At 40.1% G+C, this 13,803-nt stretch overlaps 1 protein-coding gene across 3 annotated transcripts in view; it reads left to right on the plus strand.

Annotated features, from left to right (window-relative positions):
• The window catches only part of ARHGAP8 (Rho GTPase activating protein 8), a 349,789-nt gene that overhangs the window by 39,667 nt on the left and 296,319 nt on the right, over nt 1-13,803 (plus strand). For 2 of the 3 annotated variants that reach the window (XM_065403254.1, XM_065403246.1), the window contains 3 exons: nt 8,467-8,515; nt 10,701-10,758; nt 13,648-13,739. In XM_065403254.1, coding sequence (XP_065259326.1) covers nt 8,467-8,515; nt 10,701-10,758; nt 13,648-13,739 — 199 coding nt within the window. The remainder of the gene's footprint in view (nt 1-8,466; nt 8,516-10,700; nt 10,759-13,647; nt 13,740-13,803) is intronic. The other variant, XM_065403237.1, reaches the window with a different exon arrangement.

Below are 13,803 nucleotides of genomic sequence, written 5' to 3' on the forward strand. Positions count from 1 at the left end.
AGAATATCATTAATCTGTCCTTATTGGTTAGGTGTTGGTTCCTGGTCAGCTGTATTTACTGCACATCAGAGGGAAAAACTAAATGTAGTGACCTGCCTGTGTCATGGAAACAAATATAGTCCTGTCTCAACCAGTCTGGAGCAGTCTAGATGACATTTAGAAAACAAGAGTGTAAATCCAGAGCAACAGTGTTGACCTTAGTGGAGTTACTCTTGAGGATGGAGTGGAGGTTAAGGATTATCTAGGCATGGCCCAATATCTAAACAAATACTTTGCTTCAGTCTTTAATGAGGCTGAGGAGGAGCTTAGGGATAATGGTAGGATGACAAATAGGAATGAGGATATGGAGGTAGATATTACCACATCCGAGGTAGAAGCCAGACTTGAACAGCTTAATGGGATGAAATCAGGGGGCCCAGATAGTCTTCATCCAAGAATATTAAAGGAACTGGCACATGAAATTGCAAGCCCATTAGCAAGAATTTTTAATGAATCTGTAAACTCAGGGGTTGTACCGTAAGACTGGAGAATTGCTAACATAGTTCCTATCTTTAAGAAAGGGAAAAAAGGTGATCCAGGCAACTACAGGCCTGTCAGTTTGACATCTATAGTATGCAAGGTCTTGGAAAAAATTTGGAAGGAAAAAGTAGTCAAGGACATTGACGTCAATGGTAATTGGGACAAAATACAACATAGTTTTACAAAAGGTAGATCGTGCCAAACCAACCTGATCTCCTTCTTTGAGAAGGTAACAGATTTTTTAGACAAAGGAAATGCAGTGGATCTAATTTACCTCGATTTCAGTAAGGCATTTGATACGGTTCCACATGGGGAATTATTAGCTAAATTAGAAAAGATGGGGATCAATATGAAAATTGAAAAGTGGATAAGGAACTGGTTAAAGGGGAGACTACAATGGGTCGTACTGAAAGGTGAATTGTCAGGCTGGAGGGAGGTTACTAGTGGAGTTCCTCAGGGGTCGGTTTTGGGACCAATCTTATTTAATCTTTTTATTACTGACCTTGGCACAAAAAGTGGGAGTGTGCTAATAAGGTTTGCAGATGACACAAAGCTGGGAGGTATTGCCAATACAGAGAAGGACCGGGATATCATACAGGAAGATCTGGATGACCTTGTAAACTGGAGTAATAGTAATAGGATGAAATTTAATAGTGAAAAGTGCAAGGTCATGCATTTAGGGATTAATAACAAGAACTATTGTTGTAAGCTGGGGAGGCATTAGTTGGAAGTAACAGAGGAGGAGAAGGACTTCGGAGTATTGGTTGATCACAGAATGACTATGAGCCGCCAATGTGATATGGCCGTGAAAAAAGCTAATACGGTCTTGGGATGCATCAGGCGAGGTATTTCCAGTAGAGATAAGGAGGTGTTAGTACGGTTATACAAGGCACTGGTGAGACCTCATCTGGAATACTGTGTGCAGTTCTGGTCTCCCATGTTTAAGAAGGATGAATTCAAACTGGAACAGGTTCAGAGAAGGGCTACTAGGATGATCCAAGGAATGGAAAATCTGTCTTATGAGAGGAGACTCAAAGAGCTTGGCTTGTTTAGCCTAACCAAAAGAAGGCTGAGGGGAGATATGATTGCTCTCTATAAATATATCAGAGGAATAAATACCAGGGAGGGAGAAGAATTATTTAAGCTCAGTACCAATGTGGACACAAGAACAAATGGATATAAACTTGCTATCAGGAAGTTTAGACTTGAAATTAGACGAAGGTTTCTAACCATCAGAGGAGTGAAGTTCTGGAACAGCCTTCCAAAGGGAGTAGTGGGGGCAAATCTGGCTTCAAGACTAAGCTTGATAAGTTTATGGAGGGGATGGTATAGTGGGATAGCCTAATTTTGGCAATTAATTCGTCTTTGACTACTAGCGGTAAATGTGCCCGATGGGATGTTAGATGGGGTGGGATCTGAGTTACTACAGAGAATTCTTTCCTGGGTGTCTGGCTGGTGAGTCTTGCCCACATGCTCAGGGTTTAGCTGATCGCCATATTTGGGGTCAGGAAGGAATTTTCCTCCAGGGCAGATTGGCAGAAGCCCTGGGGGTTTTTCGCCTTCCTCTGCAGCGTGGGGCACGGGTCACTTGCTGGAAGATTCTCTGCACCTTGAAGTCTTTAAATCATGATTTGAGGACTTCAATGGCTCAGACACAGGTTTGATACAGGAGTGGGTGGGTGAGATTCTGTGGCCTGCATTGTGCAGGAGGTCAGACTAGATGATCATAATGGTCCCTTCTGACCTTAAAGTCTATGATTCTATATACCTGGGTCCAGAATCGGGTCCACGGTTTTCTTTTAACAACAGATTGGCTATTAATATATTTTTTTTCAGATTGCTCTTGCATAATGTGCCGGGCTATTTTTTATTTAGTTTAATGATAAACCTGCTTCATACATTTTGCTCAATTGATCATTCATTTTGCTGTGCTTGGGGGACAACAGTTGCTGATTCATACTGGAGCTGATTGAGGTCACATTGCAAAATTTAGACCAAAAGCTTCTGTCATAAACAACACATCAGTAGTGAAAAACTTGGGGTGTAAAACAGTGCATACTGTTGCTTAGAGGTTGGAAATTCCAGTTATGGTAGCATCCTCAGGGCTCCTGATCATTTGGAAATTATTCCCATGGCTGCAGCAAAACACAGTCCAAAATTATCATCGGTTTCAGGAAATGTGTACACCTTTCCTTTGTGAGGCTGTATTATGCCTTTAAGGCACTAACTTGTGTTGCGGGTTTGTAGAGACCTTAACCAGTGGGAGCTCCAGGAGTAACACAAAGCAAGCCTGGCCATTGGGCCGCCCCGTAAGAGGATGCAGTGTATACTGGCTGGGGCAAGAGGGGCAGGTGTAGCACCAGCCTCTGCACGCATCCCTCAAGGTGGCTAGCAGGATTATCCTCGCACAGTCCATCAGTGTGAATAAGTGCAAGGTGGTGCCCAGTCATTGCAGGAGAGGGTGGAGGATGAAAAGAAGGAATGATTCACTGCACATCCATCCAGTGTACATGCAGAGTCTGCTCCTTGGAACTGTAGAGTCACCAAGCATAGTCCAGTTTAGTCTTGCATAGCAAGAGCTTTCCTGCAGGGTTCACTTGTCAGAAAACATGAACAGATTAAAAAGCCATGGTTGGGCTAAAACCCAGCTAGCCTCTCCACTTTTATGTAAAGGTTTGCTTCCTCTTAGGCTCCAGGTTAGGTTGACCATCCTCTAACAGCAATCCTCCTTTTCAGTGACTACCCGGAAATTGTTTTTTATAAAGCTCCTGATATGCCCAATGATCCTTCATAAAAACACTGTTGTGAGGGGAGTATAAGTGGCTTGGAGGGTTGTGCAGGGGTCGGGAAGATCTGTATCAAGAGGAAGCATTTGTGCAAACGCCAGCTGCTAGACAGTCTCTTAAGCAGATTAGAACACATTTGTGAACACAGTAGCAGCAGCTGTCTCTTCTGAACTCTCCACTTTCCGACTTAACTACATTTTTCTACTGCACATGGTCAATATGCAGTTTTTGAATCCTCGTGGCTATTTAAAATCAGAACTTCTTTTTTCAAATTTAGTTAAGCACAATGAGGACTATTTGCATGCCTCGGTTCAAAGGTCATTCAGACATTATTGCTGTAGCTGTGTCCAAAAATTGAAATTAATGTTATTCTGAAGTGGGACAAATGTAATCACCCTCTCACAACCTCAGACATCACTGCATTTTTTCCCCCACAAAAAATGTTACCTTTAGGCAAAGACCGAGCCTGGAAAATTTCACCTCAGATGCTGTATTTTCTTCACAGTTACAAGATAATAAGAGAAGTTATTTTCCAACTATAAAGTATGCAGTTTCTACTGGCAATTATTGTAATTAAATCATGAAAAGAATTGAGTAGCATCATAACACAAATATTAATATGTGGGGAAATAAGTTACACCTACAACATTTGTGCATCTTCCTGTTGACTCCCAAACCCATATGTGCAGCATTAGGGCTTGTGATTAATACGATTTGAATAAGATATATCTTTGCAACATTAGATCTTTCATACCAACATGGAAATATTTTCCTTTTAGCTCAGTATGTAAAATGTCTGTTCTCCGTGATTTGCAGTTTTTCCCTTGCCAAAGTCACCATTACATTTGACACTGATTGGTCTCTGGGTTGGCAGTCTTGGCAGACTATGTAGCAAGTCACTAGCAGAACTAGAACTAGAATCCAGGTCTCCTGATCCCCAGTCCCACGTTGTAACCCTTGGTTCTCAACCTTTTCCATACCGTGATCCCCTTTTTCATACATCCTGGGACTCCCCCATCCTATTCAGCAATATGGGAAGAACTGGGTAGGTCTGACTGCCCTCCCCTTCCCCCAGATCCAAACTTGCCCCCTTCTGATCTGGGGTTTTGTTTTGGGTCAGCTGCACAAAATAAAGGTTGTTGGGGTTACAAATGAAATGCATGCTAGGGTGATAAAGCAGATGGTTCCCCAAGTTAAGTAGCTATAGCTATGAGTGCAAATACATTCCAAGAAAATGATAATCAAACCCACTAGTGCTCTGTACCCTGAATACTGCTATTAAAGAACCATAGAGGGCCTGGCTTCATTTATACCAAAGCTCCTTTCCACCACCATGGAAGTGTACAGATACCTTAAAGAGGGAGTAAATTACATTTAGGGCCAAAGGGACTGATTTTACTTCACTTGCACTATTGTAAATCATGAGTGACTCTAGTGGAGTTACATCGTTGTAAAACAAGTTTAAGGGAGGGAAGAAATAGCTCCAAAATATAATTGATTTGCATCCTGAACTCCTTTTATTTAGTCCTTATCAGTTGGTTCAATGGGAATTTGGCTGAGAAAAGGTTTAAAGTAATGTCTCATAATTATTATAGTCACCTTAATTTTCAGCCAAGTTAAAAAAAAAAGTCAAAATAAAGAATTTTTAACAAAAACCTATATATAGAATCTCTCTGCTTAACTCTTTTTTTATCTGTGACTGTGTGATATTAATAACCATACAGTGGAGACCTGCGGGAGTTCTCTTTCCCCATTCCTTTAGTTAGATGTTATTATTTACACTCCTCAAAAATTAAGGAAGAAATAGAAGGAAGAGGAAACGGTGAGGAAGCAGGATATCCAGTATTAAAGATGATGTATATTTATAGCTGCCTCCCCTCTGAGCTTCAGGATGCTAATTGGATACAAGCAAGGCAAATTTCAACAGCATTTCCTCAGTTGTTGAAAAATTTTGTACCTGATAAAAGAATCTCTTTCTTCACGTCTTTCATAATTTAATAGCTAATAAAGTAAAGGTCAACTATAATAAAGAACTAGATTCTGAGTAGCATTTAGGAATTAATTTCAAAGTCAACCAAAGAAGAAGCAACATGAAGATATAAAAGTGTATTTTATGTGAGTTTATATTAGCATCTTAATTTGTAAAGTCTTTAAACAGACAGAGTAGATTTAGAGCCAAAAAGATACAAGCCTCACGAGTGGAAAATGGCTCTTGGTAAAATGAGAACTGTTTAAAAATCAGTTCTCATAGCTGATCAGAAACCTCATTTTAATTTAACCAGCATTTTTACCTGGACTCCATCACAGAAGTATGTGTAGTCAGACATAGCTATTCAGTACTGGCCATTGCCCATGGCCTGATGGATTGCTACAACATATTTTGTTAAAGAAAAGAAATATATTTTTGCAAACAATTTGGTTGGGTTCGGTTCTGCTTTGGATCACTTATTAGTAAGCATAGGTACTGAGGACATCAAACACTGATGTTCTAACGCTTCTCAATGACCTCAGCATTTCGTTGATAATTGAAGTCAGCAATAAAGGATCCGTATTGTTAGAGATTCAAAGGGGAGAAAGCACCCAGTGCTGTCAGTTCTGCCTCTACCCTGTAAGCAGAGATGCTAATACATCCATAATGCTGCTTGGTATGCTGCATTTCACTGCTCATGTAAATGCAGGTTGTGTACTTTTTAGCTTTATTTCTTTCTCATTTGAACTACTAAGTACCAAGATTTTAGTTCATCAGAGCTTAGGGTTAGTTTTATAATCAAGAGAATGCCATTTTATAATCAACATTTGGAACTCCAGTAATTAGCCATCACATCTAATGACGGTATGAAGCCATCTATGTATTAGCTATTTACAAACCACCTAATAGAGTCAACAAGGAAATTGGGACTGGAGTTTTAAGAGCCAATAACTTGAAGGGAAAGTGGAAATAAAGCAAGAGATTGCCATATAACAATGTCCTCCAATATTCTTTTTCTGAGCTGTGATACCAAGGTTATATTGCGGAGCGAGGTCTGGAGTGGCGGTGTCTCTTTCATATGAGAAATAAAATCTCTGTGGAAATTTACTGCCCTTTCATTATAGACTAGATTCAGCCAACCTTACTTATACTGAGTTGTGCCTTATTCCATGACATGTCCCATTGAAATCAATGGGCCTGCTTGGTAAGTAAGCTACTCACCAGGAGGCAGAATCTGGCACTATGCACCATTTCAACAGTTGAGATGAACTGAGATTTTTGTGAACAACCCCTAGATTTGAAGGTCAAGGTGTTGTAGGCAGAGGGTGCTCAGTAGAGGGTCCTCAGCTGCAGGATTCACTTCCCATGTTCATCCAACAAATCCTGGGTCTGTTGACCTTCAGAGCACTATTCAAGGTTTATCTACTCACCTAGGTTGAGCTTTTGAAAGCCGACTAGGGGATTTGAACATACCATTCCCATTAATTGTAATGGGAGTTGCATGACTAAATCCCTTAGCTGGCTTTGACCATTTCGATGCTAGACTGTTATCTGAAGGAGTGTGTCTGAGTCGGTTGAGTTTCTAGGGGAGAGTTCTTTTCATGCTGAATTTTGTCCGGTTGGGCTCCCTTGAAAATCCCACTCCTTGTTTTCATTTTTTAATTTCATGCGTTCCTAACATGTCTGCACAGAGTGCACCAGGGTCATGATGGGCATATTCTTATCAAAATAAAGAAGTAATACACATGGCCCCATGCTAGATGTTGACATGCTCCTTCTCGTAATGGCAGCTGTTGCTGTACACTGCAGGGGAGAACGTGCTGAATCTTGTGGTGTTCCACAAGTAAGTTTCCATCTCCTGTGGGGGGTTTTGGGGAGGAGGATAGGGCGGAAGAGGGGCATATAGAGGGGAATGGTCTACTGGGCTTCAGAAATAGGGCTTTTTTTAAAAAAAAAATATTAATAATTATTTTTCAAGGCCAGAAGAAGGGAACAAAGGGAAGGGAAAGGGGACCACACACAACAAAGTGTCTGCATTCATATATAGTGAAACTTGTCTTATACAACCACAGTAGGGACCAAAATATTTAATTGAGGTGGGTCTTTAACCAAATTTCACATACAGTTGTACTGAGTTCCTTCAGTGGTCAGATGGGGCCAGATTTTCAAGTGTTCAGCAACCACAGCTGTGACTAGATTCTCAAAATTGTTCAGCACCCAACGTGCATCAAGTGAGACTTTGCTGCATAGGCCTTGTGCTGGTTCTCTACACAGGGGCGAATTTCACCTTGAATACATTGGTTCTGGCATTAGAGCTGGTGGGATTCAGTTGTTTCGTTTGACGGTGGTTTATGGGAATTGTATTTTGTGTAGGTTTGCACTCCCACAGTTTGGCTTAGAGGCTCTCATTTGAAGGAGTGATATGCTGCATTTTAACCTGATTTTGCACTGAAGCCGTGTGAAACTTGGAGTTTTAATTTAACTGGCCCAGATTCATTCTGGATGTTCATGACACTTGGCTTAGTGTCAAACTTGTCACAAAACCCAGAGAGTTTCACTGGGGTTTCAGGTTTCTTTATGAACACTTGGCACAACTCTGTTATTAAAGTCACTTAGGGCCCAAACCTGCAGTCCAGAGCTCTAAAAACTCAGACCGCACCTCATTAAAGCAAGCCAAACTCTCATTCCTTTGGAATTACATCATTTCGAAATCCGCCAGATTGCTCAGAGCCACATACCAGCATAGAATGCTAAGATTTTTCATATTCTTCCACTTCTGAAGTGCAAGTGAAGTGAAATTCTGGTCTCAGTTAATTAGGCGTAAATACAAAGTAACTCAAGTGACTTCAGTGGTGTGATACCAAATTTATACCAATGCAGCTGAAGGCAGAATTCAGCCTCTCTTCTTTTAGTTAAGAAAATCACTTGTGTATTTGTACCATAACTATAGTCATTAACAGGTCTAAATCTCCTACAATAAATATTTCTGAGCATTTAGAGATGTTGGTTTAAGGGTTTATTATAGTGTGTTATCCCTGTTTAATATGCTTCTGGTTAAACATTTTTAGAAGGAAAGATGCAACTTAAAACACTTCGTAAGATCAGCAATCTTCCTTTCTTATACACAATGCACATTGGGTACAATTTGTTGATTGTAAAAATTCTTTTTTTATTCTCTATTCCCTAATACAGGCAACTACTGAAAACTGAGCTGGGATCCTTTTTTACTGAATACCTGCAGGTTTGTGGGGTTTTCGTTTTTCATTTAGCTTCTTACATTTGTCAGTGCTGCTGAGTAAAATTGTTTGGCTGAACAAGCAGTAGGCAAATCCTTTTGTGATGGGTTGGATCACAGAAATCCCCTTGGGAACTGCCAACTGATGTGCCAAGACTACTTCTGCCCCTGCTTTCCCATCCAGCTTGGGACTCCAGCACCCTGTCTTGTTGAGCCAGACACGCCAGTCTGCTTCAACACAGACCCAGGGTCTGAACCACGTGCCCCAAAGTTGCAGACTTAACTGAAAGCAATTTAAGAAGTGTTCCTGTCTTTAACACTCAGATGTCCAACTCCTAATGGGGTCCAAACCCCAAATAAATCCGTTTTACTGTGTATAAAGCTTATGCAGGGTAAACTCATAAATTGTTCGCCCTCAATAACACTGATTGAGAGATATGCACAGCTCTTTGCGCCCTCCCCCCCCCCCCCGTATTAATACATACTCTGGGTTAATTAATAAGCAAAAAGTGATTTTATTAAATACAGAAAGTAGGATTTAAGTTGTTCCAAGTAATAGCAGACAGAACAAAGTGAATTACCAAGCAAAATAAAATAGAACATGTGAGTCTATGTCTAAGAAAACTGAATACAGATTAAAACCTCACCCAGTAAGCTTCCTTTTACAGACTAGTCTCCTTCTAGTCTGGGTCCAGCAATAACTCACATCCCCTAGAGTTACTGTCCTTTGTTCCAGTTTCTTTCAGGTATCCTTGGGGCTGGAGAGGCTATCTCTTGAGCCAGCTGAAGACAAAATGGAGGGGTCTCCCACAGGCTTAAATAGACTTTCTCTTGTGGGTGGAGGCCCCCTCCTCTCTCCTATGAAAAGTCCAGCTCCAAGATGGAGTTTTGGAGTCACGTGGGCAAGTCACATGTCCATGCATGACTCAGTTTTTACAGGCAGCAGCCATTGCTTACCTGCTCCCTTGAACGTCCTCATTTAGCCTTCTTATGTGGATTGGAGCCTCCCAAGATCCATTGTCCCTTAAGTGCTTCGTGATTGGGCACTTAATTTGCACATTCCTTTCTCAAGAAGCTGACCAAATGCTTTACAAAGGCTACTTAGAAATCAAGCAAGTATACAGCCAATATTCCTAACTTCAAGTACAAAAATGATACATGCATACAAATAGGAGGACTGTATTTAGTAGATCATAACCTTTACATCGATATGTTACATGGCATATGTAGCATAAAACATATTCCAGTTATATCATATATACATTCATAAGCATATTCCCATGAAGCCTTATGGGGTACACCGTCACACCTTTACCTTTCTATTACCTTAAAGTTAATGATAAAAATAGGATTTGTTCCCCTTCCATCAATGTCACATTGGTTGAAATTTCATATCAGGTCAGATATTGAAATATTTGACCAGAGGTCTTTGTACCACATGTATTTTAAGGACACTATTAAGGAACTTTATTGGGGTCACTTATAAAGGAAGGGTTCAGATCATGGCTACAGAAGGGACAATATTTGCCCTTAACTGTGACAGTGGGATTCCTATAAATACTATTTGTTCCAGTATTCTGCCGTGATTCATTATCCTGATTCGAAGCCCTCTAAAGTCTATGGAAAGACTCCTATTGACTTCAGTGGTTTTGGATCAGGTCCTGTTATGAGCATTTATTGACCGATGAGATTTGGTTTTAATATTTCATTTTATAGTGAAAGCCCACATCTAATATTATAAATCTCAGCATAATACAGATTTTTATTAAACGGATCCTTCTCAATAGGGTCCAAATATTTAATTTAGGTGAAAATTCTGTGGGATTCCTCAAGTCTCTTGTGCTATAATTAATCAGGAAGCCATTTATTAATAATTATACATGATCTTACTGTTAAAATACAATTTACTACCTGCCTTGCTGATTAAATGTATGGCCTATGCTAATGTTTGTAAAAAGCTTTAATATCCCCAGATGGAAGTTGCTATACACTGGAAGAGCTAAGAATATGATTATCATCATCATTTTACAAGTGTCCTAGTAGCTTTAAACAAGAAGATGGACATAGAAGTAAAACTTCATTAATGAACAGCAGCCATTAAAACAGCTTTCTTGTTTAAAAAAAAAATCTACAATGGCTTCAAAGAAATATGGAGTTGTAGAAATAAAAGGTGTGTGTATTTTATTTACAGAATCAGCTGCTTACAAAAGGCATGGTAATACTGAGGGACAAGATCCGGTTTTATGAAGGTAACTCAAACTTCAGCAATGCTGCAGCTGTTCAATGGGCTGGATCTAAAGCACACTGAAATCAATGAGATTCCTTTCACTGACTTCAATGGGCTTTGGATCGGGTCCCATAACAGCAGGTTGTTCCATTGTCACTTACAGTTTCATGTTCCTATTGGCTTCCACCAAGGAGAAATGTTTGCCTAGCACATCAACTAACCAAACCTCCTGTTTGGATGTTTACGTTTTCATTCAGTTATAACTTGTTTAAGATTAAATAGATGTGGAAAACAGAATACAATGTTTTATTAAATGACAATGTAAACCCTGCAATCCCAATTAGCTGAAAAGTCATGGGAACACACTCTGATCTCACTTACACCTGGGTATATCCTGAGTAATTCTGTTGTCTTTAGTAGAGTTACTCTGGGTTTACATTGGTATAAATGAGGTCAGAAGCTGTGCCGTTGTGTTGTCATGGCTCCATTTGTCTGTCTGTCTGCAGTTAAAGTGGTTATAAATGTCACCTAACTGAGGCAACTATTAATGACATTTCTTTTATATTTGAAAGAATCAGTCCAAGTATTAAGTAAATAAATGCAAAGAGAAGGAACAAAAATTCAGAGTATTGGCCAGATTCTGCTCTCCTATACACCAGTATAAATCTCGAGTATCTCCATTGAAGACAGTTGTCCACTGGAATTACTCCAGATTTACATCAGTGTAACTAGGAGTAGAATCTCGCCCTATCTCTCCACACAGACACTCTAGTTTCTCTCACTTGCATTCACTAGAGATCTGCAAAAGAGATGTTGTCAAATCAGTCTTTTAATGAGTCTACATGAATGCAGAAAGAAAAAAATACCTCTTAAAATTGCTAGCACAAATTCACTGGCAGAATTATAGTATGGTCAAATACATTCTGCTTACCTAGCCTCCAGCTGCTATTTTACCTGAATACAATATTCTTCATTCCATGGCCTATGCTGTTGTGCAGCAGTTAGAGGTGATTTTTAAATTGTCTGTGTCACCCAGAGGAAGCTATATTTCATTGGCGGGTGAAGTAATTTCTGAATATAGATTATAAAATAAAACATCTGAGAACCTTTTGGAGTCCAAGACAGTTTTAAAGAAATGCAGTTTTCTTTCAACTGCACCACAATGTCAAAACGCCTCTTAGTCTAAATACACCATTTGATCAGTTTCCTAGAGAAAGCCATTGGCATTACTTACAGCTATCTCTGAATTTTAAATGTGATCTTTCATTGCTGTCTGCTTATTTGATTGGATCAAGACTGTTATTGAACCCAAATCTGTTAATGAAAAGACAATTCCCCTGACCACAGCAAACAGAAAACGTATTTGACATACATTCCTCAAACTCCTCTAGAGCCGAACATAGAGTGCTTTAATTATTTAACATAACACCTACAAAATCACAGACAACTGGACTGTAAGGATTTCAAGGTTTTCACAGCTTTCTTGCAAATTATAAATCAGATTTTTCAGTCTCAAATTGGTAAATCAAAAGGAGAAACCAGTCAATTTTTAAAATCACACTGTACAGGTAATTTTTTAAAAAGTTGATAGATTAGATATATAGATATCAATAATATTTAAGATGCAAAACTGAGAAACAAACATTGAAATGCAGCTTGCTTCTCCTGTAACTGAAATGAAACTCAGAAACCTTGCATGTGTAAAATGTCAACAAACTCTTAGGCTAGATTGCTAATTTGATTTAATGCCATATATAGTTTACTTAAAACAGGTCATTAAAATGTGTGTGGTGTAAAAATATTGTGGGCCCATGGAAAATATTATGTGTCTGTTTCATACAAGAATGACCACATCAGGCCTATGTTTACATGAGCTGAGTTTCCTTTATCCCTGCAAATACTGTAGGAAATCCAAAGGCCTTTGCTTGACAGTAAAACAAACGTTCTCAGAGGACATGAAAGTCAAATTCTTTTGTGTGAAATATGCTAATCACCAATTGATTCTAAGCATTCTTCCACATCCCACAGTAAAAGGCCTGTCTGGGAAAATGCAGTTTACTGTGCGGATAGAGGAGCAGCTGTTCTGAGTCACTGTTGTTGCTGCATTGAAATTCATTGCTTTGCAAAGTAGACAGTGCTGAGCAGACTGCCCACAAAATATAAGAGATGAGCTAAGGTAAAGATACATTCCCAACAGGATTAGGGTTGCCAACTTTCTAATAGCAGAAAACCGAATACCCTTGCCCTGCCTCTGCCCCTGCCCCTTCTCCTAGACCCAGCCCCCTCTCACTCCATCCCCCTCCCTCGTTCGCTTTCCCCCACCCTCGCTCACTCCCTCATTTTCACCAGGCTGGGGCAGGGGATTGGGTTGCGGGAAGGGGTGAGGGCTCTGGCTGGGGGTGTGGATGAGGGGTTTGGGATGCAAGAGGGGGCTCCGGGCTGGGACACAGCATGACCACATGGACAGCATTGCACTGCTTCCTACTGATCCTGGAATTTTCAAACCGTCCCTGCAGCTTATTCTTTGCTGAGGTAGGGGTGGAACAATGTGGTGGAATCTCCATGTGGGGATCTTCAGAGATTTAATACCCCATGTTCCCTCCAGGGAGTTTTACTGCAGGAGGCGGGGGCAGTCTGGCTTTGTTATATTCTGTACAGGAGCTCTCTGACTAAGCTTTGTGCCGGAAGTCCCTCAATTTAGTAAGCGCGTTTAATTGTGTGATCCAAAAGACACAAATACTGACTGATACTATGTACAGGCGGGGGAGATACTTCTAAAATAACTGTCAGTGATTCCCCTTTGTTCTGCAGGAACTAGTATATTACATCATTTCCTGTGTTGCTCAGCTAATGCCACTGACTAACTGTTCACAACATAAAACAAGTTAGTGAAGCGCTTATGTTTTTACAGGACAGAAGCTGCTGGATACCTTAGCTGAAACCTGGGATTTCTTTTTCAGTGACGTCCTGCCCATGCTTCAGGCTATTTTCTATCCTGTGCAGGTGAAATATTACTTTGTTACTTTAGAATCCAGAAAAGGCCGTTTGACGGGTTGATCAACAAATT

Source organism: Emys orbicularis, chromosome 1, assembly GCF_028017835.1.
Source record: "Emys orbicularis isolate rEmyOrb1 chromosome 1, rEmyOrb1.hap1, whole genome shotgun sequence".
NCBI lineage: Eukaryota > Metazoa > Chordata > Testudines > Emydidae > Emys > Emys orbicularis.